Consider the following 26,694-nt stretch of genomic DNA (forward strand, 5'->3'; position numbering starts at 1 on the left):
GATTCCACTCCATTAAATTTTTATGAGTATTTAATCTAAGCACTTCAAACCACTCATTCCACAGATTGCCATTCTAATTCGGTTAAATTTAACTTTTTTATTCACACCTAAAATTAGAGACTTAAAACATACTTGCGTCTTGATTAAGCGATAAGTACTTTATTCATCAGTAACTATTGACTTTATTACAGTAATAGTAAGAGAAACCTGTCATTGGCCTTATAATAGCATAAGTTTAATACTGTATTAATATTTAATGTATACGCTGTTGGTTTCTTTAATAAAATAAATAAATAAATAAATAAATCTTTCAACAAGAACCTGTTTTGAAATAAAGATTTAATTATTACCTTTACATTAACTTTTTAATATATTATTGATTTTAGGTCTCATTAATTAAAATATTAAAATATGAGACAATTATTGTAAGTCGCTACCACAATTTTTATTATGTAAGTACCTACACCTCTACGTTTCTTCAATTTATTTTCTGTACATTACACGCTAGACGGCGGCGTTGTAAAAAAAGTAAAGTTAGCAAACTGAAACACTGGGTTGGAATGTCGAGCCCGCATCGCACTTGTTGGACGAGTTTCCTCAATGAAAATAGTTTTATCGTGGTTTTCCAACTCCGCAGAATGGTTTAGCGTTGCTTTAATTAAAGCGTTTAAAGCTAATTGTATCGCTGTGGGTAATGTCTACATTCCGTTTGTTAGTTGTTACTGCAGTATGTAGTAGTTTACATGGATTTAAACCAATGTTGTATATAATAAGCTAATCATTTAGTTAACAAAAAATGGCTACTTAACCAACAAAATTTGTTTTTCTATTGGAATAACTTACTTAAATAGCCAATGTTATGATACGTGCAGCTCTTATATTAATTTACAATGATAATCCAATAGATAACTTAAGCTCGATTAAGTGACAAAATAAAAAGATAACTAAGATTCCGAACATGCTTTTGTTAGAAAGAGACGCGTATATTTCTGTGAATACCTTACGATAGAGTGGGCCGAACGAGCCCCTCCACAAACTCTTGCGTCTGTTTTGGTACAAAACTCGGGTGACAACTCAAACCAAAATTTCGGAATAAAACCTAAAGATTTTTTTTTAAACAATCATAATGACTTTTAAATGGAATCATATTCGTACCAAAGAGAACATATAGAAAAAACTTACCATGCTTAAAGAAAAAAATTACAATAACATATAACTAGGATAGTTTTATAATAATTTTACTTCTACGTTCTACTAGTACATACAAACATATATATAATCATGTGTTCATCCCTTACGGGGTAGACAGGGCCAACGATCTCGCTACGACTAAAATGCCACGTTCAGTTGTATGGCTCACTAATAATTTTACTTCATCTTTCAAAATAAAGGATAGAAAGTCTGACACTTGCTATAAAGCGAAAAGCGTGCGCAGAATTGATTTACCTGGCAACTCACACAAGGTTTTCTTAACTAACAACAGTAAGAAAAGTCCTATGGGCCACATGGATCCACTACTTTTTCACACTTGTACAGTGGGAGTGTTCCATGCACTCACTCACACACCTACCTCGGCCCTCAACACAGAGCCTCCGTGGTAGAGCTCACGCACACACTTACATCACACCCTGTCCATACAAACACAGCGGCACTCTCAGTTGACTATACAACCTCCTCTACTGCACTCACGCGCAGAAAAAAAGATAACGCGATCTATCGATCTTTTTTCAAATCGAAAAAATAAGTTTGATAGGCTTCATGGCTATAGTTGGACAAACTTGACGTCTACAAACGAACGTGCCGGCCGGATATTTTCCATCACAATTTATGACTTCGTTATTAATTTGACATGTTTTAATTATGTAAATAAGAATGGGTGATAATCAATTTAAATTATGTGTTACGATCTCGTTCGCTTAATTTAATGCAAACAGATATTTATCATTCATTTGTGACGTTTTCACGGTGTTAATTCGAGCTTTATGTTATGTTTTTTATTGAGAGTTAGTCAGTTGTGCGCCGGTAAAATGTCTGATATTCTACCTCAGTGGAGTCGGCTTTAGTTTCGTGAACATTCGTGGTAAATGGAACTGTAACACTGACTTACATACCATTATGGAACGCCACCAAAATGGTATGGATGTGTGGGTAGGTAAGGGTATATAATACATATTATTATATTTCGCTACTATATTTGCTAATTAAACTTAGTTATTAGATATTTAAACTTGAAGTTGCATTTCATAGCTGATTTATAAATATGATACATTGTGATACATTAAAAAATAAACATAATAATAAATGAACATTAAGATGTTAATACAATTATCACAAATATATTATTATGTTTGTCAATATTTTTAATTTACATTATTCGAAATCCAAGGGCAATTAATCAAGTATTCAAAGTAGTAAACCATAGAACTTTATCATTGAAGGATCAATCAGATGAAAGATTTATCAATTTTGAACATAGACGGGTTTTGTAAAATAAACCTTTAGTGTAACCAACAAATTTACTGTAAACTAACAAAGAGTTTTTTATAAAGACCACTTAGACGATGACGGCACCAGAAAAATAATATCCTATATTGAAATCAGCTTCAGGACGAAAAGTATTATAACTGACATTATATGTATGTTTCTTCTACATATTATGTATTATTTACAGCTAATAAAGATAATTTGTATTGTATTGTAATATCATAATTATATCGATACCTGTATTTAACGTAAAGCTAACATAGACTATACAATACAACACTAATAAAACTTTTGATTCTTTATTTTTAAGGTCAAGGACTTATCTTTAAAATTACACCACTAAATAAATTACTACCTATAACTACAACAATTTAAGTATGCATTAAACTTAAGTTTTTCTTATTACCAAAGTTCATTACAACTTTAGGTGGATCTACTCCTGAATGACTCTGTGCTAATTTGACCACATTCATGTAAATTTTTACCACAAAGATTAGTAATAAATATATGGTGATAATTCATATCTACCTAGTAATTGACGTTGTCTACCGATAAATCTAACCAAAACCATGTAACATATTTTATTAAATTTATGTTTTAATCCTCTTTCCTAATTATATTTGCGATTGATATAGCATTATCAGAGGCAACATACTTACTACTCATTCAGTGTACTTACTTTCAGTTGGTATGAAATGTAAGACACGCCAGTAGATTCGATATAGTCGTTACATATTTTACAGTTCACAATATTATTTTCTAACGAAATAAGCCCAAATTTCCTGAACCTTAAATTAATAACAATAATTTTAATTCTAAACGCTTTTAAGATTTTAGTCTCCACCAATCTTTTTTGTCGTATGCTCAAGACAGAGCAGTCATAATCAGTTATATTGCTTGGAGACGTGCAGCATTGTTTTTCTCATAAAAATCGGAATAATTTTTCAATCCAATGTCTATGGTTTCTCTTCACATGCGTCGAATAGATGTTCGACATTTTCATTGACATTCGTCTCACTTATCGACTCTTAAACCCTTTTTTCTGTTATTTTTTCACCAACAAATTTGTCTACCAGGGCAAGGTCGCGTCAACCAACTAGGAGGATTGTTCATCAACGGTCGTCCGCTGCCGAACCACATCCGCCTGAAGATCGTGGAGATGGCGGCGGCGGGGGTCCGGCCTTGCGTCATCTCGCGGCAGCTCAGGGTCTCCCATGGCTGCGTTTCCAAGATCCTCAATAGATACCAGGTGAGATTCTCTCGTTTTAAAGTTCCGAAGCTAAATGCTAAAAAATAATAATCATTAGAAACTGAACACTTAATACTTAAAGTTTATGAAGTCAAGGAGGAACTTCCTTCTTAATTTCTGTTCCTTAATGTAATTTTCAAAACGTTTAGCTCCATTAAATTTATTAAAAAATAAAACAAAAATTTTTTTTAAAAATCTTTTTAAATTTAATGATGAAAATTTTATCAATGTACTCGTATATGCTTAGAAAATAATTCAAAAAGGCAAAATAAGTACAATAAATGTCAATATGCAGCAAAAGCCATCACCTAAAATGCTATTAGCCAAAATTTAATCGTGTCATTTTTTATTTTTGTTTGCTAGTAATTAATTTGGAGACTCTTTTATTTGCCCAAAATATTTACTATAATAAACTAGTTACCAAAACCACAAAATAATATACGAGGCAAATACATAAAGACCGCCTGGTTCTATTTGGATTTCTTTCGACAAATCGTTCTAGATAATCGCGAAAAGAGTTTCAGTCTAAATGTTATTGAACTAAAAGCAAAGTAGGTAAGTACAGTCCGTTTTGCGGCTATTCATGTCTTTCAAAGAACGTTTTATAAATCTGCTGTGAAAAACTTATTTGTTGTATTTTTATTACTCGCTTGTAGACTAGTATGACTTCCCCTTTTTGAATAAATGTTTTTTGCCTTTAACTACAGGTCAATGGTTTATCTTTCGCATTCTAAAATTGTCCTTGACTTTACCAGGAAATTAAATGTATTGTGAATATGGGTTCTCTTTCCAAGATTTATAAATATAAAGAATTAGTACAGCCTAAAACAACTGACATGAAAAATGCTACTGTTTTTCCTTTCTCAATAAAAAAGGTAAAAATAGAAAATATAATTAAAATGTCCATCCTTTTGACATACGCAGATTTATGCTAAAATTAGTTCTTTACCTATATCAAGCTCTAAACTCAAACCCACAAAAGGGGGATTACCTTAATACTGCCTTAGCGCGGGACAAATCAGAGCCATAATTTTAAAGGACGCCCACGTCCATATACCTCCATTTATATGTTATTGTCGATATGTGAATAAACATGGAATTGATAGTGCATCCCACGCGTACGCCTGGGTCGGTCAATTGAACAATCACCATTGATCCCGAGCCAGCCAAGCCTGAAGGCCTGTTTTCACCACACCTATAGTCACAATAAACTATTGTTTTCCCCAGGAAGCGTTTCTCTACGCTTCGGGCGTAGGGTACGACCTCTACGGTGCTTGATTGTGGCGCTTTGTAAGGGAAGTTAACTGTTCCTTATGAATCAAAAACTTTACTTAACTTTAAATATTCAGAGACGTATTCTAGTTAAGAGGCTGAAATAAAGAATCGGTCATATTAAATTATATTTATAAAAGGTTATTTTAACGTTTTTTCTAATAATTTCTGTATAACAATTTACTAATGTGGTTTCCGATGCTAAACATAAGGAGCAAAGATTAATCTGAAAATTAAAGCAATGAGCGAACGCTTGGTTTTATTACACGACAAAATGAATAGTGAAAAACACGTGAATCTAGTAAAAGCACATATAAATTTACTAGATGAATGTGTTGGACTCGTAGCGAAGATTCTGTTATCTCACTGCCATCACTAAGCCAGTCAGCTAAACGTGGCCTTTGTGTCTTTTCGAGACTATAATTCTGTCTACCTCCTAAAGAATATGGACAAGATATACATATGAATGAATGATATTTTATCAAACAAACTTGAATTTTAGTCCGATTTTATTTTTCCAATATTTTTAAAACCCTTGTTATATTTCAGGCTCAGTGGCCTTACTTCAAGTGTGCCACATCGGGAATACCAATGAGCTACAATAATAGAGTTATATCCCTAGGACGGAAGGAAATTCTACCTAAATTTTTCTTGGGTGTTCCTATGTATTTATGTATGAACACATATAGCGTCTTTTTCCTTAACAGGGTAGACAGAGCTATGAGCCTCGAAAAGACTCAAGAGTCTACGTTCAGCTGGATAACCTAATGACAAAATTGAAATTTGCTTTAATATTGAGTACGTACATAAGTGGACAGCGAGCGGGTCGATATGTAACTACCGACTTAATTTTCTTTATCAAAATTATGTATTTGAATGCTCACGTCAATAAACGAATATTCATGACGATTATTTAACAGAATGCTAGTCCAAAGTAAAGTTTTGAGTTTATCAATTTTTCCTGTACCTACTTAATTATATTTTTCAATGTGCACAGTTAGCACACACAATGTTTTTCTTAGCTACCAGATCGAGCATTTGCTTTATTCCCTTAGTCGCGATTAACAACATCCATTTTGCATGTTATTAAAGTAAAAAAAAATAAAATTATGTCAATAATAGAAATATTAAAAAAGTAGTTTATATTTTCTCGTTTTTCACGTGATGACATTTTTTGTTACCAATCTAATATTTTGCAACCAAATTTACAATTTTGTAATGGCTGATGCATTGTACTCGCTTATTCATTTTTAATGTAATTGAGTCGATTCAAACCTTTTTCACATTATTGACACACAGTGCCCACCTTTCGGAAATAAAATTGGTTTGTGAATGATTTCAATTCAACTTTCAATCTTATTGTACTCATTTCTCAATCTTCCATATTTTTATTCATACTAATATTAATAGTAACAGATACAAACATTGTTTTTCAAATGTAAATTTAAAATCAATTTCGTCTTTTATATATCTCATCATCAATAAGAAATTATAATTATTTTAAATGAAAGATACCTTTTTTTTGGTAAAGAACTTCATTAATGATGTACATTTTAAATATTGTAATACTATACTTAATTGACACATTTAATTTTTTTTATCTTTTAGGTTTGCTGTACTGTTGAGTACTAATGTATGATTTTCTTTTACAATAATTTTTACTTTTCTATCGTTTAATTTTTCTGTTTGACTGAAGCTGACTCTACAGAAGTGAATCGACGGTTGAACAACTTTTTAATAGTAAGCCTGTGAAACCTGAATTATTATCTGAAAGTAAACTTTTTTTTAAACGTGAGAAACCTGCACATTCAGGCAACCAATGAACCAAGATCTTTCCAATACGGGTTAGGTTTCCCTGCAAAGGTTGCAGAGGTCAGATGGGAGTCGCTTCGTGTAATTACCTGACTCACCTAATCCAGGATCCATAGTCGAAGGCATACCCCGAGGCTCCTCTTAAGAATATTGAGGATGCAATCGGGACTAAAGCCAGGAGGAAAAAGAAGTGAACTTTTGTTAAAGCCTTCCCATTCTTGTCTAAAATTACTGTCGTCACCCTCTACGGAAATTCGCGGCTTCTATCAAAGAGTAAAACCCGGATTTATTAAATCCATAAAATAAATACACAGATTAAAAAATCACTACTTAAACATACCCTACTAATGAAAACACTAATAAATTACGTATATAAATTTTTATGCATGTTAATAAAACAATTTCTTTCGCCTAGGAGACTGGGTCCATTAGACCAGGCGTGATTGGAGGTTCCAAACCCAGGGTGGCCACTCCAGAGGTAGAGGCCAGAATAGAAGAACTAAAGCGACAGAATCCCGGAATATTTTCTTGGGAGATACGAGAAAAATTACTGAAGGTATGTAACTATGTAATGAGATATTTTGAATACCTTATTATAAAAATAAATTAAAAGAAAGAAAAAGAAAATCCATCTACTTTTCTGATGGCATAATAATAACCATTTTTCTTCAAGAGAGACCCGATGATGATATTTATGAGTATGAAAAAAAACCTCCGATATCCACCACATAACTGCAAGATCTCCAAAAATAAATTGAATATTCAATGAAAAAGGAACGAATAATAGCCCTGCGGGGAAGAAGTTGGGCAAAAACGTGACTGTGTTTAGCAACTTCCTTAGTTGGTTGGTTAATATTTAGAGACTGCAACATAAGTTGAAAAAGTTCGATACTTTTTGCGATAGCCTTTGTTTTAAGCAACAGATGAGCGAGAAAAAGTCCGTGATATTTTGCAACCAAGTTTAGCGTTGACAAGTGACAAAAAATGTTTTTAGAGGGAATTAATGTATTACAGGAGGGCGTGGCTGATCCACCCAGTATTTCATCAATCTCCAGGTTACTACGAGGTGGAGCGAGGGACCCTGATGGAAAGAAAGACTACAGCATTGATGGAATTTTAGGCGGTAAGACGCATGATTTACGACTATAATTTGTGACTTAATATTGTAAACATTGCATAAGCACTAAGCATGTTATGTGGAATACTATTTAGAATATTTCTCAAAATAAAACTTAACTCTATATTTTTGAGAATTATGAAAAAAAATTATGTCTACGGATTTTTTACAAGGCATTGCTACTCACGACATATTTCCAGTTACATATATAAAAATCCCGGAAGTAAATAGACGTTGACCACATCGCGGCATCTAATCTCCTTTTCTGATTGCCAAAGATACGACACATCCGTCCAAAGTTAATAAGCGAGTCGATAAAATGAAATATACTTCCGCAACAAGGAGTATCATCTCACAATATTGCACAATAACTTCCCGACCGTTCCCATTCGCAATTTAATGGCCGAAACCTGTCAAAGCTTTCTCACGCGTTCTAAAAATCAATTTCCGTACACAAATATCACCTAGTCATTGTTGCTGTGGAAATATTGGAGTTTGTTCTCGAGGCGTCAAAGGGCGGGTTTCTTTGGCGGGAAGGGTACAGAGGCCGACAAAGTTTAGCCGCAGTCGCCCGCAGCGCCCACGAGTGCTGAAACGCGAACAATGCGCGTAACATGTTTTGGTCTTCGTATCATTGTTGCGGCTATATTGGTCTACTTTGTCGCAAAGTTAATTGTCTATTGAATTCAACCGTGTACCTGTCGCTTCACCGTTTGACCGATCGCCGCGACTGTTTATAGCCGATCTTTTTTCGCAGTTCTTAAGTATTGTCTCTTTTATTTGTCGTTGGAATGGCGAAGTCATTTTGATTCATGTATTTTTAGAACTACAGAGCTTTGTAATGAAACTAATTCTTAAAACGAAGTGTTTTATTTCTAGAGATAGAACTCGTGTTTCCAGTTATTACATTCCTATAGGGATCCGCTTTTTTTGCCAATTACTTTTTCTCTACATTTTTGCCATACCTTTAGCCTATGTGTAGGTGGAATAGTTCCATTATATTATCTTTGGTTACAGAACTCTCAATTATAAAATATTCTCGTGATTTTAGCCTAATATAGCTTAGTTTACAGCTCACAAACCGATGGTGGATTGTCATCTACATGCATCCGATACCACTAGAGTTACCTGTCGAGTTTCGGGAAATCACAGCTCTCCCATAAAACATAATGCTAAATGTCAGCCTTCTGCCTTCTAACAGTTTCGACTGAACATTATCTTTTTGCATCTAAGACTCACTTGACCCATGAGACTACTTAAATAAACTTGTCCTACTTGTTCTTCCATGGGACAACATAATGGGACTAGTGGAGAATGTATAAAGTTTGCTTGATAGGTGATATCGGAAAAGGTATAAGCATTAGCCAATGTCTATTAATATATATATATTGCTTAGATTCTCAGTGAATAAATTATTTTACAGTAATTGCATCATAAACGACAATAGCTGACCACTCATTATTACATTCATTATCATACTGAATACTTTCCATTATTTGGATTACGACAAACTTACTTTGGCAGCTTTCTACAACTTATACAAAATAGTTAAACATATCTAAGTATTTTGCTTTAACAATTTCACCAGAATTTGTCAATTTAAATGACTTGTTATGATGTATGTAGTTTGTGCAAAAACACCTGCAGACTAGTTTTTACAATGCTTTCACAAAATAAATAGAGTACCTACTTATTACAACGTATAAGGCATTTGTTTGATTTGCTTTCTTTTCAATAAATTAGTTTACTTGTTGCTGTCCGCATCGTATTTACGTGGACCTATCTTTAACATCATAGAGTATTCCTGATAGCATCAAGCAGATTTGTAGTTCAATATACGTTTATAGGACGATCTAGACCGTAGACGTATACTTATCCAACGAAACTTAAGATATTAGGTGTTGCTGAAAAAATAAATAAAGGCATAACATTCGCGAAGTAATTGTCTCCATTACTTTATTGTAGATGAGAAACGGATTCAGTTAGTCCTAAATACGAATCTCTGACTATGTATAGTATAATCTTATAAGAAAGAAAGGACAAAAATAGAGAAAAATTAGCCTTTCGATATTTCCGCTATAGAGGGTAGTTAGCGCCATTTCTAAAATCCTATACCTTATTGCGGCAACTGGTGTGAGACAAAAGAGTGATATAATCTAGCATTTGTTTAATAACATGTATAGTTAGAACGAAGTGTGGAGCGGAGGTGGCCTTAGTCGATTACGACGAACCTCCACGACACGCGACGCTCACGCAATCACAATACTATAGAGAGGAATGCTTGGATCACATGAAGAACAAATTGCTCTTGTTGTAAATTTTTATGAAATTAAATTAATTCATTCCTTTCATTGAAATAAAATTATTAGTTTTATTCAATCTACTCAATTTTTATTAATAAATATGTATATACGAGGTATTTGCACAGATTGAAGTTTGACTCTTGTGTTACTAGATACTAACTGAACTTTACAAAATTTTAAAACAAATACTTATATACATAAACATCCAAGACCAAGGCAATCAGAGAAAGTATATAATTTCTTATCACACAATTATTTCTATCTTACAAGTCTCCAAAATCGATTAAGCAGATTAGTTTTTGTAACAAAAAAAACTATGAAATCAATTCTTTTAAGTTTCAGTTAATAGGTATTTTTATTTTCAGTTGTTTTACTTATTTCAATATTTAAAAAAAAAATCTTCTTAAAAATAGATGAAAAATGAGCAAAGAACTAAATTATTCAACCACACAAACCAATAAATTGCAACTTTAGCAACATACATAGATTGTTCTGTCGTAACTTTTCGATCGGCATGTAAACCCACCGCATCGCACATCGTCAAAACTATTTAGAGGGCATTTATTACGTCGTGTTGCGTTCAGGACAATTTTGTCTCATCACATTAGTCAGAGGGCCCTCCCATAACGACACGAGCTGGCCGGAAATACAGTCACTAGCACATCAACCTACTCAATTGTTTAGATTTAGCAACTATCGTATATGAAATTAAGGTCCACGCTGTACTTTTTAACAAATAACGTGTGGTTCCCGGCACTTTAAAATAGGACAACTTCATCTCTTTCTCATGTCGTTCAAGGCGACTAAGGGAATAGGAGCACATTTATCTAGTGCCACCTTCCTTGCTGGTCTTGTAGCGAAGAAAAAACTTAGTGTTGCCACTCTTCCCATATTGTATAATTTAATCAAGTAAAATGCTAATGAACCTATTACTATTTGAATCTCAATTCAATCTCAATTTAGCCATACAGCTGCACGAAGCTTTACAGTATTTTCCAGAGTATGTATGATTCCTAATTATAATTAACCCATCTACCAAAGTCTGTCTTTAAAAGAGTTGCTCTTAGTCTTAACTATTTAGTTAAGTAAAAAAAAGGCAAACTAACCTTAGAGTGGCCAATATCAATACTATCAGACAGAGCAAAACATCACGTTTTATTATTTGTTTGCTTAGTGGAAGGACAACCTTTTCTCTCTTTTCCTTTTAATGGATATTTCCTTTAAGAAACATTTATACCTCTCAGAAAAATTTCCTATGTTTGTGTTTGTTTATTTTTTTGTAGACTTTCGCAGCACGCACTACGCTTACATTTTTGCCATGAAAATTTCCATAAACATTTATGTTATTTCTAAACCTAAAAAATTGCCTAAAAGAAGAATTTTTTACACTATCCCTTTATTAACGTTTACAATCTGTTTGGTTCAAATACTAACCAATGCTCTTACCATGAGAGAAAAGATCGCGAGCAAACCTGCACATTCAGGCGACTGGATGTGTAACCATGATCGATCCAATACGGATCCCCTGCAAAGATTGCGGAAGTCGAGTCGCTTCGTGTAAAAACTTATTGTAAACTGTCGTCATCCAATCCAGGATCCATGGTCAAAAGCATACTCCGGGTTCCTCTCTAGAGTGGTGAAGATGCAACCAATTTATAAGGATACAAAAAAAATTTTCATTGCTACCAGACAAGTATGGAAGCTGGCACTAGATGAATATATTCCTATTCCCTTTTACGACATCCATCCAAAAGAGAATTTTAAAAAAAAGTTTACAAACATGTTCATTAAGTACGAAACGATCAACAAACAATTCAAACCGTATTTATTTGAAAGAAGGTAGCGTAGATACATTCCTAATTGAAGATTAAAATTTAAACTAATGGAAACCGCAACACGGTCTCTTCCAAAGAGCCTATTTTCCAAATTAAGTTGGAGGGGAGGATCGGTTCAATGGATTTATTTTATTACTTAACAACTCTTTGAATAAGCCCTTGTTTATGCAAAACATTTTCTCGGCGTTGGTTGAAGAAAGTTTCATCGATAATTCAGCGCAATTACAAAGTTTTTCATTATTGAGATAAATTAATTTATATTTTCTTAACAAACATTCAGTTGTGTGGTTTAATGTGGAATTGAGATTCAAATAACAGTAGGTGGCAGCCCATCGCCCAAAGAAGTTCCAAGTTTATTAGCCTTCTTGTTAGATTTTTAAACAAATATTCAGTCACCGCTTGTCTTTTCTAAAATAAATAAATATTAAGAGTTCAAAGCCTACCGATTCATGGCAAATAAGCACCAACGCCCACAGAGCTGAGCAGACGTTAAGCCGACCATCTGTTAACATCGGAACAACCCGCTGAAACAAAGGCCGCCCCGCCGCTTTAATGAACCCAGATTATGAAGGTGTTAAAACGGTGCGGCTCTTTCAACTTCCAAATTATGAGGCGGCCAGGGCCTGCGGTCTTCACGGGGTCACATTTCGGCAATCGCTAAAAGTTTCTCCAACCCTCTTCAACTCAAAATACTGCCATAAACCTCTCTCCTTTCGGCGAACCTTAAAATCCTACACAGACTTTGTACAAACAAAAAGAAGAAATGAACTTTATGAATTCGTTTTAAAGTCTCGTATTGCCCTCGAACGCTTTGTATTTTCGATACACGAAAGTCATTTAGTCTCATACGTTACGATCAGGCTCGGGAACAAAAAAGGCCAAATAAATCTGTCCCTGTCTCGCGGGCCCGGAGAATTTGAGCAATGTAAATCATTTTATTACAATACCTTGTTTTTTATTTGGTGTCGCGGCCTTTGCGGTGGATATGTTGCCTGGTTTAATGATCTTTAAGCCTTCCTACCAGATGAGGATAATCGCTTATATCCGTTAAGTATTAAAGTTTAATGGCAATATAAAGTATATTTTAGTTGAATTATTATAAAAAATCGATACTTATGAATATCACCTCCATGTAGAAACCTGACCCAATCAAAAATCATAGTCAAAAGGCGGCAAGGAATTATCGAAAGGAAGAAGAAGAATTAAAACAATGTTTTTCTTGTTTTTAATTTTTATCAACGTTTAGTACGTTTTAACCAGCCACTAATAGTGCCCAAGCCAACTTAATTGATTAAATCAAAACATTTCGCCGTCAACTACAAAACAACATGCACGCAAGACAATGTCAACCTTCGCAAGTTCGAACAAAGGATGCGAATCTCAAATCACGCGTCGCAATCCCGAATATTTAATTCGCGTATTCGTTTACATGTCATAAATCCAGATCGCAACACCAACGTATTGAATGGTGCCAAAATGTCACCAGAGCAAAGAGGGCCGACAAAGAAGCCGCCACGCTGGGTGTTCTTATTCCGCGCCGCGCGCCGGACTGAGCCCCTATTTTTTCATCTCATTCAATTTTGACTTCTTTCAAAAGGCTATTAATATAAGCCGCATTTTTTAAATTCAGTTCTGAAGCAAAGCCGGGTATTGTTGATGTAGTTTTTTAATATGTTTCCGTAGGATACCGCTACCGATTAATAAATGAGACGACCCGCGATCCCGACGGTCCTTTATTTAGTCGAATTAAAACATGATGTGGGTTTCACAAAAAACATTCCGCTAATAAATAACGCGTGTCTCAAAAAACAGATGAAGACAAATTGCAGAGATATAATGTCAAATAAATTATAACTCGCCTCGAGGGAGACAAGTCAGAAATATGCTGCAGATTAGTTTTTAAATTGATAGTTTCTATATTTCCGCTGATTTATTTGGAAACACAAAATATATACGGGGCAACTTTAAAAATGTGGGATTGTTTTTGGTTTATGATTACTTCCATGCTAGTCTGGTAACGAAAAAAAAACAGTATTTGCTAGCTTCCCCACTTCTTAGTATTTACTAGCCTCCACTTCTGATTGTATTAGTCAAAACGCTGCAACCTATAACTGTTAAGGTATATTAACTGAATATCAATTTCAGCATAAAGCCATTTAACTGTGGCCCTGTTTTTAGCTATGGCTACGTTGCAATAGTTAAGTGTATTCTTGTTAACGGCAATATTTTAATGCGTTGTAGTAAAATTCTTAATTCAATTTTTTTTATAATATTTATTACAGGCCGAGGATCAGATTCTTCGGACATCGAGTCGGAACCAGGTTTGACGTTGAAGAGAAAGCAGCGGCGATCTCGTACAACCTTCACGGGAGAACAACTGGACGCTTTAGAAAGGGCGTTCCACCGTACCCAATACCCTGATGTGTACACAAGAGAAGAGTTGGCATTGCAAACCGGGCTGACTGAGGCTAGAATACAGGTAAATGATCTTCAAAATGCAAATAAAAGGTTTTAACCCTTTATTTTTTATTTAATTTATTCCATCATCAACAATCTTGTTGGCCCTATATACTCCGCATGGGCTGGAATCGTGACATAAATGTGTGTAAATTCATCCTTTTGTACGTCTCGTTACGTACGTTGGAAATAAGCCTTCAGTTATAGATTTTCAATCTTGGATTTGGAATCAACAGCACTTGAAATATTATTAAAATTATAAATTAAATCAATAACATTAAATCTTTTGATATTTCAGGTTTGGTTCTCAAATCGTCGAGCGCGCCTGCGAAAACATACAGGATCCAACACTACGCCTAGTCTAGCTGGCTACTCTACCTTACCAATGCCTCAGATACCATGTCCCTACCCCGCTGGAGAAATACCATCTCTAAATCCGCACCATACACAACATCCTGAATCATGGCATCATCAAAAATACGCAAATTATAATCAATTAATGGCTCAATCACAACATCTGAACCAGGCTTTCCAAAGTGCTGCTTTCCCTAGTACTTCAGGGTCAACATTCGGCCACCTGGTGAGTGGCAGCAATGGATCTGCACATAGTCAATTATTAGACGCCGCCGTACCAAGGAATGACTACGCAAGATACCCTGCCAACGATATTTATAACAAACCTATAAACTATTTACCAAAAGAAGCCGATGACGAAGAAAAGGTTCCTAATGAGGAATTAATAGAAACTAGAGAAGATACGTTCGTGAAGCCAGGAGAAGATTTTAACAAAACGTTACCTAGCAATGATTATCCTAAAGTTCCTGCAGATTATTCCAAAGTACCGGTTGATCCATCTTCATCTGCCAATTGGAGTCCTTCTCAAAATTCTTTAAATATGAGTTTAGCTGGAATATCTAGCGAATACAAGTACATGAATGATCCATATTCTTTTTCGAATATTCCTGATCCTCTCAGTCAACATAATTACCCAGCTCCACCTAACCCTGCTAATAAATATTGGATTTGACATATTACCTTCTGGTTTACTACGGATATAAATTTTCGGTGTAATCGAAATGTATTCTATTATATTGTGATAATATTCTATCAAAATGTCACGTATTATCTACCTGCGACTAAATAGCTATGATAATTACACATTACAAAAAAATATGAGGAATGGACATTGAAGTAGTTCTACTTAGGAGATTAAGTAATTATATTAAATATATTTAAATTTTCTTTTAATATAAATTTTATTTAATTTAGAAAACATTTGGAAATTACCTCTGTTTTGCATTCCATCTGTAAATTAATACCTATTTTTAAACCAAATTACTGTAAATAACTAGGTATTTAAAAAGTCATTAGTAAATAGACTAAAATTTAAAATGTATTTTCTTTTATTTCAATTTTAGTGCCCTTTTTTATAAATATATGTCTAATAATATTAAATAAATTAATTCATTAACCTTTCTCTTCTAATAAAAAACAATGAATTGTTTACTAATTGAATATTATTATTAAATTTCAATTTTACCAATGCTACCATCGATCTAAATACGTGAACAATTAATTGCATTAGTATTAGAAAATTATCGTTGGATTTTCAGTACTATCTGCCAATGAATGCTGTATTTCACTTTCTGTTGCTGCTACAGTTGATGAACTTGAAGCGACGGCGTCAATCGATAGAGAGCTTAAATCATCAGTCTTAGTTGCTTCTTTTTCAGCAACTACAATACTTGTAGCATTGAAATTGAGGGCAGTTCCTTCAGTAGTTATATAATTCAAAGCCTCTGGACTAGCCGCTTCCGAGGTTAAGGTGGTTGTGGAATTGGATGTAGTTGCATTAGGAGTTGTGAGATTTGATATATCAGCATTGGTTGCAGGTTCTTCGGTAGCTACAGGTATTGTTACGCTATCCACACTAAAGCCAGTAGCTGTAGAATCTGCATTGCTTATGATTTCCAAATTTGTTGTAGTTGCTGCAGAAGACACATCATTAAAGTCTTTGCCATTTGTTGCAGTTACTTCATTAACTACAGTGGTTCTCATATCAGAATATGCAGTGAGATTGATATAGGCTGTAGTTAATTCAGAAGTCGTATTATTGGAAATATTTTCATTAAAATCGTCAAAAGCTATTGTAGTCGACGAATTTATACTTAATCCAGCACCACCAGACTCTTCAGTACTATATACATCATCGTTGATGGTAGATTTTTCAGTTATTTCAGCATTGGGTACAGCCACTTCAAAGATTTCAGTGGCTAATATATCAGCTGTAGATGATATATTGGAATTCAGCACATTTATATCAGAAACTGCTATGGCTAAATTGTTACCATTATCAGCTGCTTCAGAATCTGCAGTGTTTGACACGGCACTATTTGTGACGTTGGTATTGATTGATACGGTTTCATATTCTAAAGAACTTGAGGTAACGGGGATTTTTCCAGTTTCACCAATAACACCCGATTTTAAAAAGCCAGTAGATGATACTGATTGAGACTGTACGGATTGTGAGTTTATGGGTCCCGTCGTTGTTACGTCGATGCCCTCAGAATTTAAGGCTGTGGTTTGAGATACTCCAGCTGCAGCTGCTGCTTCAGGAGCTATTGTACTAAATTCTTCGAAATTTGATGAAGCTGCCTCAATACTGATAGTGCCGATTGCAATAGAATCAATTCCAGTTTTCTCAGAGGGGTTTAACTCAAATGAAGTTACAGAATCATCAGTGGATGCTGAGTCACTACTACTAATCCAACTAGGAAATGGATTGAGTAAAAATGAACTGGGTTCGTTATTTTCTTGAACAACGGTAATCGATGGAGTATAACTCAACCATTGTGCCCAGATATCTTCGGCATTCGTATATGATTCTTCAGCACCAGATGATTCTGTTTCATCATAATCCACAATAGATTCAATTTCCGGTTGTTTCAAATTTTGTAAGCTTGTTTGTAATGTACTTTGTAATTTCCTTAGTTTGTCTTCATATTTTCTGTGCAACTTTTTAACTTTTTCCTGAAGCTTTAGAATCTCCTGTTCTGATGACGTATTGTTAGTACCATCAACATTATTTTTTATTTTGAATTCTAATTCTTTGATATGTGTTTGTATTTTTTCCTCCCTTTCTTCTAATTCTTTTCTATGTGATATTTGCTTTTCTTCATATTTATTAATGATTTTCATAATTTTTTGTTCATATTGTAGGGCACTATAGAAAGACCCAAAAGATATACCTGTTCCGTACTGCCATAACTGTCCGGGATCATTTTGGTTGTTTAATAAATATTTTGCACTTGTAATCGTAAAACATACCTGAAATCAAAACAGATTTATTAATAAGTATTGTGTATCTTCAGATTACTTAAATAAAAAAGGAATGTGATATACAGTAGGAAATGAAACTAATATAATCCTTTCATTTTCAATTCATATTCAACACTAAAAATATTATTTTTAATCAGAATGAATACAATCCTTTCAATACATTTTTTTTTTGTATTTGAATACATGATTCAGGCATATTGTTTTTTAAAACTCGCATTTTACCTGTTATATGATAGATGGTAATGACGAGAATGCGAATTAAGAATCTCTCATAAACTGAAAATATATTAAATAGAGTACACATTTAGCTCTTGGAACTGTAATTTCTTAAACAAGCTACCTATTCTAATCCTTTGGTAGCAATTGTTACACTTGTATATAAAAATTCTCACTTATTCCGTACGGCGGTAGTCCCACTTACATCACTTTTTAAAAAGGAGATCGGGAACAAGTTTAAATGATTTTACACCATTCTGACCTCCGCAAACTTTTCAGAAGAACCTAATCTACATGATCATAGTTACACATCCAACTGCCAGTTTCTTAATAATGTTTTCCCTCGTCGTAAGAATCGTAAGGAAACAGAAAAGTTTATAATACTTACAAGTAACAGACAATATAGCACTTTCATTGTAACTAAAATTTTTAATTAAGATTCAACACAAAATTCGTTCGTTAAATACAAAACAAGTGTCTCATACGAGTTCGTTCGATAGATATGTTTCCAAATTCCCTACAATTATGCTTTTATACTTCGCTCACAAACAAAGTATACCTATATTTAATATACCATAGATAACGTGAGATATGCCTGTTACTAAGATAACTAGGCGAAGAGTAAAATCTCTTACATGCCTACTTCTGAGTCACGATAAACTGTTATTTGGAACTACTTAATTGCACATAGGTATAATAAATTCAGTAATATTACGAAAAACAAAACGGATATTTACATCCGGCGTAAAAATTTCTAAACTTAACCAAAAAAAATGTTATGCTTATAAACAGTCGTTTTATTTACATTGGGTATAACTATCGTGACTTATTCTTGCTATATAGAAATAACACTAAAACTGGTAGAAGCCACGCAAAAGATACAAGATACTTAAATATTACTCAAACAGGAAGCTTCCAAAAAGCTCTTTGAAGCCAATTAATGTGGTGTCCCCCCTAGATTTATTAACAGTAAGGTAAGTATCCAATATCCGGATTCCCATTACGCAACAGCCCTTAATGGGTATGGTATACAGATTTGCCAAAAGTATTTAGTGCAACTCTACAAAGAGGCCCAGTCTAAGCGGAGTTGGACGGTCTGGAAAATTATTATTTGGGAGCAGAGTTGAACACGCATTCCTGGCCTCCGCAACATAGAGACCTCTAGAAATAGAGTGGCTCTAGAGTAACAATTTAATTAAGACAAGAAAAAAAATTATTGCCATTGTTTCGTCATTGTATTTAATCGCTCGGAAAGTCCCGTTTCAATCTGCCCAGTGGTTTTGGTAATAATATAAGCTATTATAAAGAGTCAGAAAATATAATTTCCATTTAATGAATGGCTGTTATTCAGTTACTCTGATGTTATTTATATGTACAGATTAGAATAGAAGAGCAAATAAAAACATGCAATAACCACCGCGTAGTATTTTTAACAGACTTCTTACGTTGACAGTACTTATACTAGAACTGTTCAGGAAATAATAAATAATGTCATTAAATATTACATACATACATACATATGGTCACGTCTATATCCCTTGCGGGGTAGACAGAGCCAACAGTCTTGAAAAGACTGAATGGCCACGTTCAACTATTTAGCTTAATGATAGAATTGAGATTCAAATTGTGACAGGTTGCTAGCCCATCGCCTAAAAGAGGAATCCCAAGTTTATAAGCCTATCCCTTAGTCGCCTTTTACGACATCCATGGGAAAGAGATGGAGTGGTTCTATTCTTTTTGTAATGGTGCCGGGAACCACACGGCACAAATATAACATTTAAATATAAATATTACGGAGAAAGTTGATTGTTCTGATTGTCGAAAAACTAAATATGGCCGATTAAATATACTTCATACAAGTCCTCATAATAAGTGTACATTTTAAAATTTACCTTCACTTACTATATAACAAAATATAAGAGCCATGCATTGTTATGCTTTAAATATTTTTATTGGGAATTCTATCTTACCGTAAGATGTTTTGAAATCTTTGATAAGGCGCTGACAAATAAGAGTATAACGTTGACACTATTACGTCGACCGAATGTACACAATTAGTTTGATTAACTTAATGTCGTGTGAGCATTCTAGCTTGTTAGTACCCAATAGTTACTATGATATTGAAATTTAGAATTTTGCATGCAATTGGATGCCGTTAATAACTATGGGATGGCACAACTATTTGTACAAATATACAAGTTAAGCATGAGGAAAATGGAATTTTCGTTTCATAAATAAAGATTCATCATTGGGGTAAGGTCTATTTTGGTTTTTAACCGTCAATACGTTATCTATGTAAGACTTTATCTTATTACAATTCCTTAAGTTCTACCAGGCCTTACAAAGTAAATAGATACTTATTAAAATTATCCTAGTGAAATACATAAACCACTGCCTATTATTAGTGACCTGAGAATAACAAATAATAATTTTAATGAAGAACAAAAATAAACAAACCGAATTAGAAATTTTCAAGGAGTAATTTTTAGAAATTGAACTTATGATTGTTTACCATTTCCTAATGATTTAATTAAAGCTATTAACAACAGGATGTATGTAAAACATGCCCCCTGTGAAAATTCCACTAACAACAACTAACTAGGTATACCTAAGCTTTTGTAAACAGTTTGATTAAAATTTACTTACGATATCATCATCAAACAAAAACAGCAAGATAATGTACCGTTAGCTATTTTGATGATTTATTTCAGTTAACCGATTCCAAAACAGAGAGTGTTTTATTTAATTGCATACTTTCTATTGACGATTTGTAGATAAATAGTATTTTGGGATAAAATATTTCATTATGATTGTTCATGGACATTCTGTGCATCCAAACTTCATTTATTTTGTGCTGTAATATTTTTTTCTAATGTTTGTTTGACTGACTTTTAATATTTTATAAGTAAGGATTATTGATTATATAGTATTCGGACAAGCATGAGTGTTGGAGACTATTACAATAACAGATTTAGTGAATGTTGATGTTTCTACATAAAGTCCCGACAAAAGGCGATGAAAAGCATCCACACCCATTATAAGATGAATATTAGTTGTATACTCGTATTTCTATCTATGATGAATATTCTATAACGAGGTCTGACTGAAACTCGACACTGATAAAAATAAGCTCATTTTGTCAGTGTCATAAGTTTGATTTCATTCATTCATTCATTCATTTTCTTCCTCTTGGCGTGCCTAAATCCCGGTTACATCTTTACCTCTCTGAAGAGGAATCCAGAGTGCGCCTTTTAACCATGATCCTGGATCCGTAAAGATTGTTGATAACAATACATGAAAATAACTCTTAGAATATAAACAATAAAAATATGAGAATAGGGTCACAAAGCGTCAACAATAAAAAAATATATATTTAAATCTTAACTTATTTGTTCTCTTCATAAGTACATCGTTTCAAAGTAAAACTAGCCAACAATTTGTAGCAGAATGGGCATCAATTTTTTGTGGTGAACTATATCGAAAAAAAGGTTATAAATTTATTATTTAATCTGTGTAAATAAGTAGAAAGAGGCGTGATTTTATGTATGTATGTATGTATGTAAATAAGTAACATACCTCTTTTTTTCAAAAAGTTAGTGCCACAACTGATAGAAATTTACGTAATAAACATAAATTAGTCATGCCGTTTCATAGGCTTAGCAAAGTCAGTAAATCATTTATGGGGAACTGTATACGATTTTATAATAGGTTGCCGGAGTCTGTTCTTGATATGCCCAACCGAAAATTCAAAGAGTATGTAAAGAAAGTACTTTGTGGGAAGGCTTATTATAGGACTGATGATTACCTTAATGATAAAAACATCTGGCTCGAGCTTGGCACAGGAACCTCGTAATTAATTGTAGTTTAATTTGAACTTAAATCAAAATTTCAGTACACTCTGTACATAAATCTTTTTAAAATTGGCAATCCATAATATATATATATATATTTTTTTTTTCTTTTTTCAATATTAAATCTCATAAATATATAAATCTCCCGTGAACAATGTATTCTCCCGTCCACATTCTATTCTAAGTATAATTTAATATTGTGAAGTTGACGTTGTTGATGAAAATGCTGCAGTGCAGTTTGTTACCGCTTCTTCTGCACTGACGCCTTGGAAGCGGCAGTAAACTTAGTTTTTAAGTAATTTATTTGACGTCAACCAAGTTGTTAAACCATACGACAATTATTAAGCGATATAATAATATCCTATAATAATGAATAAAAATTTTGAATTTTTTTTTTTTTTTTTTGAATTTGAATAACACTGTACGTAATAACAGTAGTTGCTATCTGTACTGCGTTATCAATTCTGAATTTAACAGGGTAATTACTAAACGGGAAACCCGATCTGAAAGTAATCTTTAGTTCAAACAAAGATACTATTTATAAGAGCAAAGTCGGCTGATAGCAACATATAGTTTAAAGTGTTTCAAGCGAGCTCATCGAACGAACTACGAAATTTAAACATGAATTCCAAAGTCTCATTTACCCTGTGCCTTTTGGTAAGTTTTTAATTTTCTTGTAAGTAATCAGAACAGTTTGGTTTTATACTTTGGTTGACACGACAAATACTTTTTTCAAAGATTACATAACAATTAAGTAGTATGGTCAAATTATAGGAGCAAATGCAAGTGTATCATAATTTTGTTATCGCTTTATTCCTAACAGGTGGTAGCAGCGTCGGCTGTACCCCAACCGCAACCCAGCGCAGGATGGGTGAACCCATGGGCGTCATTATACGCCGGAGGAGCAGGCTGGGGTGGTGGGGCTAACCCGTGGGCTGCCGCAGTAGGTGGCGGAGGAGCCTGGGGCGCGCCGGCCGCACCAGCTGCTCCAGTTAACCCGTTCATTCCCCCATGGATCGCCACCGCTCCCTGGATGCCCCAATGGAAACCTTGCACAACCGTCGGCGCGACTTGCGCGGATTGCACGACCAAGAGCGTATGCACGCCCATCGGAGGAATCAACAAGGCATGCAGTGACCCCACATTACCTTACTGCAACCTTGGGGAGTGCTCAGCAACCCCCACCGCCGAGTGCGCCCCCACCACCGAAGTCCCAACAACTACCGCTTAATTTTTCCAGAGGCTGTAAAACATGAGTCTCATTAGAACATCAAAGGATTGATCACTCCTGTTTTTTTATTTATTCCTGTAACTGTGAAATTTAATTATAAATAAAACCATTGTATTTATACAATTTTATTTTCCTTTTTTTACCTTAATAACCAGAATAAATTTGCCATCTTAAACATTCGACTGTCATAAGATTTTAAAACTTTCGGCTATGTCTATAAAAGATAAAGATGCAATTATTTACTTTGCAACGGAATGTGAGGAAGCAATAAGAATGAGAGAATATCCCAAAATTCTCATGGGAAAAAGACTTTTACGTGGACAGAGATGCAGGCGTAATCTAATTTAAAATATATCTACAGGCTACTCATGTAGAGTTTTCTTACATAGGATTCAGTAAATATATCAATCATTTCCTAAACGTAAATCATGAAATGTAAGAATTACGAGTATACAAAAACGACAAAAAGAGGTAGGTATTCAAAAGTAATATTTGAATTTACTGTGCAAGTAGTCTTTGAAATAGCATAATATAAATCAATTACAAATATCATTACATAAAATAAAACAATACAAATCGAGTGTCTGTAGATCAAATATTTTTCCAAAATCTGATAGGAGTTGATTAACTTTGATAATCAACAATTACAGAAAACAAAATACAGTTTTTGGAATTTTTGTCTGTCTGTTTGTCCTGTACGTTAAAGCTACTCAACAAAGAACGCGGTTTTCCCAGGTGAATTATATAAAATTAAGAGTCAAAACTCTGTTTCATCAAAATCTGTTAAAAATAAAAAGTTATGGTCAATTTTATAGATACAAATATTAAATGGTTTGAAATCATTATCATTACAGGTTACAGATTTTTCCGAAGGTCCGTTAAAATAAAAGTAGCCTCTCTTCTAGCCCCGAGTCTAATATTATTTCTCATATACATATAATCACGTCTATATCCCTTGCGGGGTAGACAGAGCCAACAGTCTTGTAAAGACTAATAGGCTTAGAATTGAATTAAATAATTGGTAAAGTCTTCTAATAAAAATATTTTGGATTTTGAATATACATATCTCATGCATGACCGATTTGATAAAAAAAATTGAACTAGATCTGGACACATTTTATATGGAGAAATATAGAAATGCACAAAGTTAAAAAAAAACACAGAATGTATGGCAATACTACAACCGCTATCACTTGAATGATAAGTTCTCAGCACATGGCCGGGTGAGATTTGAACCAGTGCCTTTAAGCGCATGATGCATTTTAACCGGGCATCTTACCGATTCGACTACCGACGCTATTATAATTCATGATTTTAAAAAAAGGTCTTTATCCAGTACAGCAAGTCACGGACCGACACCAGAGTTATTCTGCATTCATTTCCAAATAAAATTTTAAGTTTTATTCTTTATGACAATGTTTAAACAGGAGTTATAAATTTACTCAACTCTTACCAAAATCAGCAATATGTAATAATACTACAACATTGTTCTACGGTCGTAATATTCCTTCTTCTATACAATTTCAAGAATTTTAATTGCGTAAACTAACGGGTTTTCACCATATTTCTTTGACTCAAATAACGTTTTCGCGGCGTACCATGTATGTAAATATTAGAACATATGACTACACTGCGTTATTATCTATAAGATTCTTATCTAGGAGAATCAACTAACTGGATGGGAAAACAACCGATCTGAAAGTAATCTTTAGTTCAAACATTACTCTCCATATAAGAGCAATTTCGGCTAGGGGCAAAACAAAAGATTTCAGCGTCTCTACGAGCTCCTTGAACGAACTGCGAACAAACATGAACTCCAAGATTGTATTGACTCTTTGTCTTATGGTGAGTCGCTTGTTTGTGTATTGTATTTTGAAAATGATTATTTAATTTTAAATTAAAGGATCCTATAACCTGTATAAACTGCTTTGTTATCAAGAGAAAGGTTCGTTTAAACCGTTGAGGACAGTAAGGCTAATTCTCATTATGGCAACCAATTCGCTAATGAACTATTTATCAGTTTAACGCACTTCAACAGCATTTTATCTTTTACTTAGTATAAATAAAGCAATGTACCTTATTATGGGTATAGGAAGGTATTTTCTGCTCTACTGGTGTTAGTCCCGGTTGCGTTCTCACCTCTCTGAAAAGGTGCGCCTGTGACTGTGGTCCTGGTAAGTCAGGTTTTAAACACAAAGCAACTCCAGTCTTACATTCTTAACCTAGGCTAAGATACCTTATCCATTCTGAATCATAGTTACACATCCCGTCCATATCTCCCTTGAATATGCAGGGTTCGATAACGGAGACACTAATAAACATAACACAAACAACCAATACAACTAATTTTAATTTGCTTCCAGTTGGTAGCAGCATCAGCGATACCCCAGCTGCCTGCGGGAGCGGGATGGGCTGCCAACCCCTGGATTCCCCAATGGCAACCTTGCTCGACCGTCGGTGCATCTTGCTCAGATTGCACGACCAAGAGCATTTGCACGCCCATTGGAGGAATCACCAAGGCGTGCAGTGACCCCACCTTACCTTACTGCAACCTTGGAGAGTGCTCAGCTACACCTGCAGCGGAGTGCGCCCAGGGCCCGCAAGCTCCAGCGGCTGTTGCTTAAACTATATACTTCTCAAGAAGAATCTTAATGATCGTGATTGTATTGTAAAGATTAAATTCATATAATTATTTACAACCACTTTACCTTTCTGCAACCTTAGAGAATGCTCTGCTACCCCATGTTATATGTCCATAATTTTAATGATTGAATTTTCATATTTATTCGTTTCATTTCACATCTAAAACTAACAGTGTTATATCCTGTACTTATAAAATATCTAATTTTTAACACTTTAATGATTATATTCACATATCCATTAAACAAGATCAAATAAGTATTTTTAATTTTCAACCTAAAAATACAAGCACATCATTATTTATCAATGTAAGAGCAAAAGGCTACATTTTACGCAGAAAAGTATTGGCTGCTTTGTTTTCTGAATATGCCTACTATAGTCCTCCCCCGCCTTATAGAAAACTGAAATCAAAGCAAATATTTTCATTTTCCTAAGAGCAAATGTAGGTGTTAATGTCAAATATAAATATGAGAAAGTACGTAGCTAATACGACATACGAAGTCTCCAGTCGTGCATATAGTTTCCTCTTCACTGATTTATTTAATCAGCTTGTTATCGGTTGCCTCGCGACGATCAGTCGGAGCTAGATTTACGTTATTCATACCTATATCTAGATGTTTGTATCTGCTAGTTGGTCTGAATATCGCTTCGACTTTGAACGTTATTAATTTTTGATAAAATTGAAAAAATAATCGATAACAAAATTAAGGCTATTAATGTTATGAAAAGTTTCAAATATGCAAAAGACAATTTGTCATTTAATAAAACTAAAACTTAGCCTCGATATCGAGCCTTAAAATAGGATCAGTAGTTTTAGAAAATATCGCTAAAAACAAATTATTTACATACTGTTCGAGTAACATGCAGCATGGACTTATGTATTCTGAA

At 34.0% G+C, this 26,694-nt stretch overlaps 4 protein-coding genes across 7 annotated transcripts; 3 read left to right on the plus strand and 1 right to left on the minus strand.

Moving 5' to 3' along the window:
* The first annotated feature begins 1,684 nt into the window (after nt 1-1,684).
* On the plus strand, nt 1,685-15,828 carry LOC106142256 (protein gooseberry-neuro). Of its 4 annotated transcripts, none has more exons than XM_013343961.2 (6): nt 1,685-2,152; nt 3,561-3,733; nt 7,233-7,373; nt 7,832-7,940; nt 14,355-14,551; nt 14,828-15,828. In XM_013343961.2, the coding sequence occupies exons 1-6, from the start codon at nt 2,116-2,118 to the stop codon at nt 15,554-15,556; spliced, it is 1,386 nt and encodes a 461-aa protein (XP_013199415.1). In that variant the 5' UTR covers nt 1,685-2,115; the 3' UTR covers nt 15,557-15,828. The 4 variants fall into 4 exon arrangements, with proteins under 4 accessions (XP_013199415.1, XP_060804721.1, XP_060804723.1 ...); XM_060948738.1 differs by having other exon boundaries at nt 7,236-7,373; XM_060948740.1 differs by having other exon boundaries at nt 1,685-2,148.
* A 242-nt stretch (nt 15,829-16,070) lies between these two features.
* On the minus strand, nt 16,071-18,627 carry LOC106142255 (uncharacterized). Its single transcript, XM_013343959.2, has 2 exons — nt 18,473-18,627; nt 16,071-17,856 (listed from the first exon to the last, which is right to left on the minus strand). Exons 1-2 carry the CDS (start codon nt 18,497-18,499, stop codon nt 16,117-16,119), a joined length of 1,767 nt encoding a protein of 588 aa, XP_013199413.2. The 5' UTR covers nt 18,500-18,627; the 3' UTR covers nt 16,071-16,116.
* A 3,808-nt stretch (nt 18,628-22,435) lies between these two features.
* LOC106142220 (uncharacterized) lies at nt 22,436-23,289 on the plus strand. Its single transcript, XM_013343900.2, has 2 exons — nt 22,436-22,592; nt 22,759-23,289. The coding sequence occupies exons 1-2, from the start codon at nt 22,557-22,559 to the stop codon at nt 23,164-23,166; spliced, it is 444 nt and encodes a 147-aa protein (XP_013199354.2). The 5' UTR covers nt 22,436-22,556; the 3' UTR covers nt 23,167-23,289.
* Nucleotides 23,290-24,854: 1,565 nt separating this feature from the next.
* On the plus strand, nt 24,855-25,865 carry LOC106142217 (uncharacterized). The gene is made up of 2 exons (XM_013343897.2): nt 24,855-25,011; nt 25,530-25,865. The coding sequence occupies exons 1-2, from the start codon at nt 24,976-24,978 to the stop codon at nt 25,788-25,790; spliced, it is 297 nt and encodes a 98-aa protein (XP_013199351.2). The 5' UTR covers nt 24,855-24,975; the 3' UTR covers nt 25,791-25,865.
* Nucleotides 25,866-26,694: the final 829 nt, after the last annotated feature.

Source organism: Amyelois transitella, chromosome 17, assembly GCF_032362555.1.
Source record: "Amyelois transitella isolate CPQ chromosome 17, ilAmyTran1.1, whole genome shotgun sequence".
Classification (NCBI taxonomy): domain Eukaryota; kingdom Metazoa; phylum Arthropoda; class Insecta; order Lepidoptera; family Pyralidae; genus Amyelois; species Amyelois transitella.

What these genes read in the sequence shown, in the direction of transcription:
- LOC106142256 (XM_013343961.2), top strand. Translation starts at nt 2,116, where the DNA reads ATGGAACGCCACCAAAATGGTATGGATGTGTGGGTAG. An exon ending in AGATCCTCAATAGATACCAG is followed by an intron (nt 3,734 to 7,232) that starts GTGAGATTCTCT and finishes TCTTTCGCCTAG; the next exon opens with GAGACTGGGTCCATTAGACC. An exon ending in TGACTGAGGCTAGAATACAG is followed by an intron (nt 14,552 to 14,827) that starts GTAAATGATCTT and finishes TTGATATTTCAG; the next exon opens with GTTTGGTTCTCAAATCGTCG.
- LOC106142255 (XM_013343959.2), bottom strand. Translation starts at nt 18,499, where the DNA reads ATGAAAGTGCTATATTGTCTGTTACTT. An exon ending in TGCTATATTGTCTGTTACTT is followed by an intron (nt 17,857 to 18,472) that starts GTAAGTATTATA and finishes TTTTGATTTCAG; the next exon opens with GTATGTTTTACGATTACAAG.
- LOC106142217 (XM_013343897.2), top strand. Translation starts at nt 24,976, where the DNA reads ATGAACTCCAAGATTGTATTGACTCTTTGTCTTATG. An exon ending in TATTGACTCTTTGTCTTATG is followed by an intron (nt 25,012 to 25,529) that starts GTGAGTCGCTTG and finishes ATTTGCTTCCAG; the next exon opens with TTGGTAGCAGCATCAGCGAT.
- LOC106142220 (XM_013343900.2), top strand. Translation starts at nt 22,557, where the DNA reads ATGAATTCCAAAGTCTCATTTACCCTGTGCCTTTTG. An exon ending in CATTTACCCTGTGCCTTTTG is followed by an intron (nt 22,593 to 22,758) that starts GTAAGTTTTTAA and finishes TATTCCTAACAG; the next exon opens with GTGGTAGCAGCGTCGGCTGT.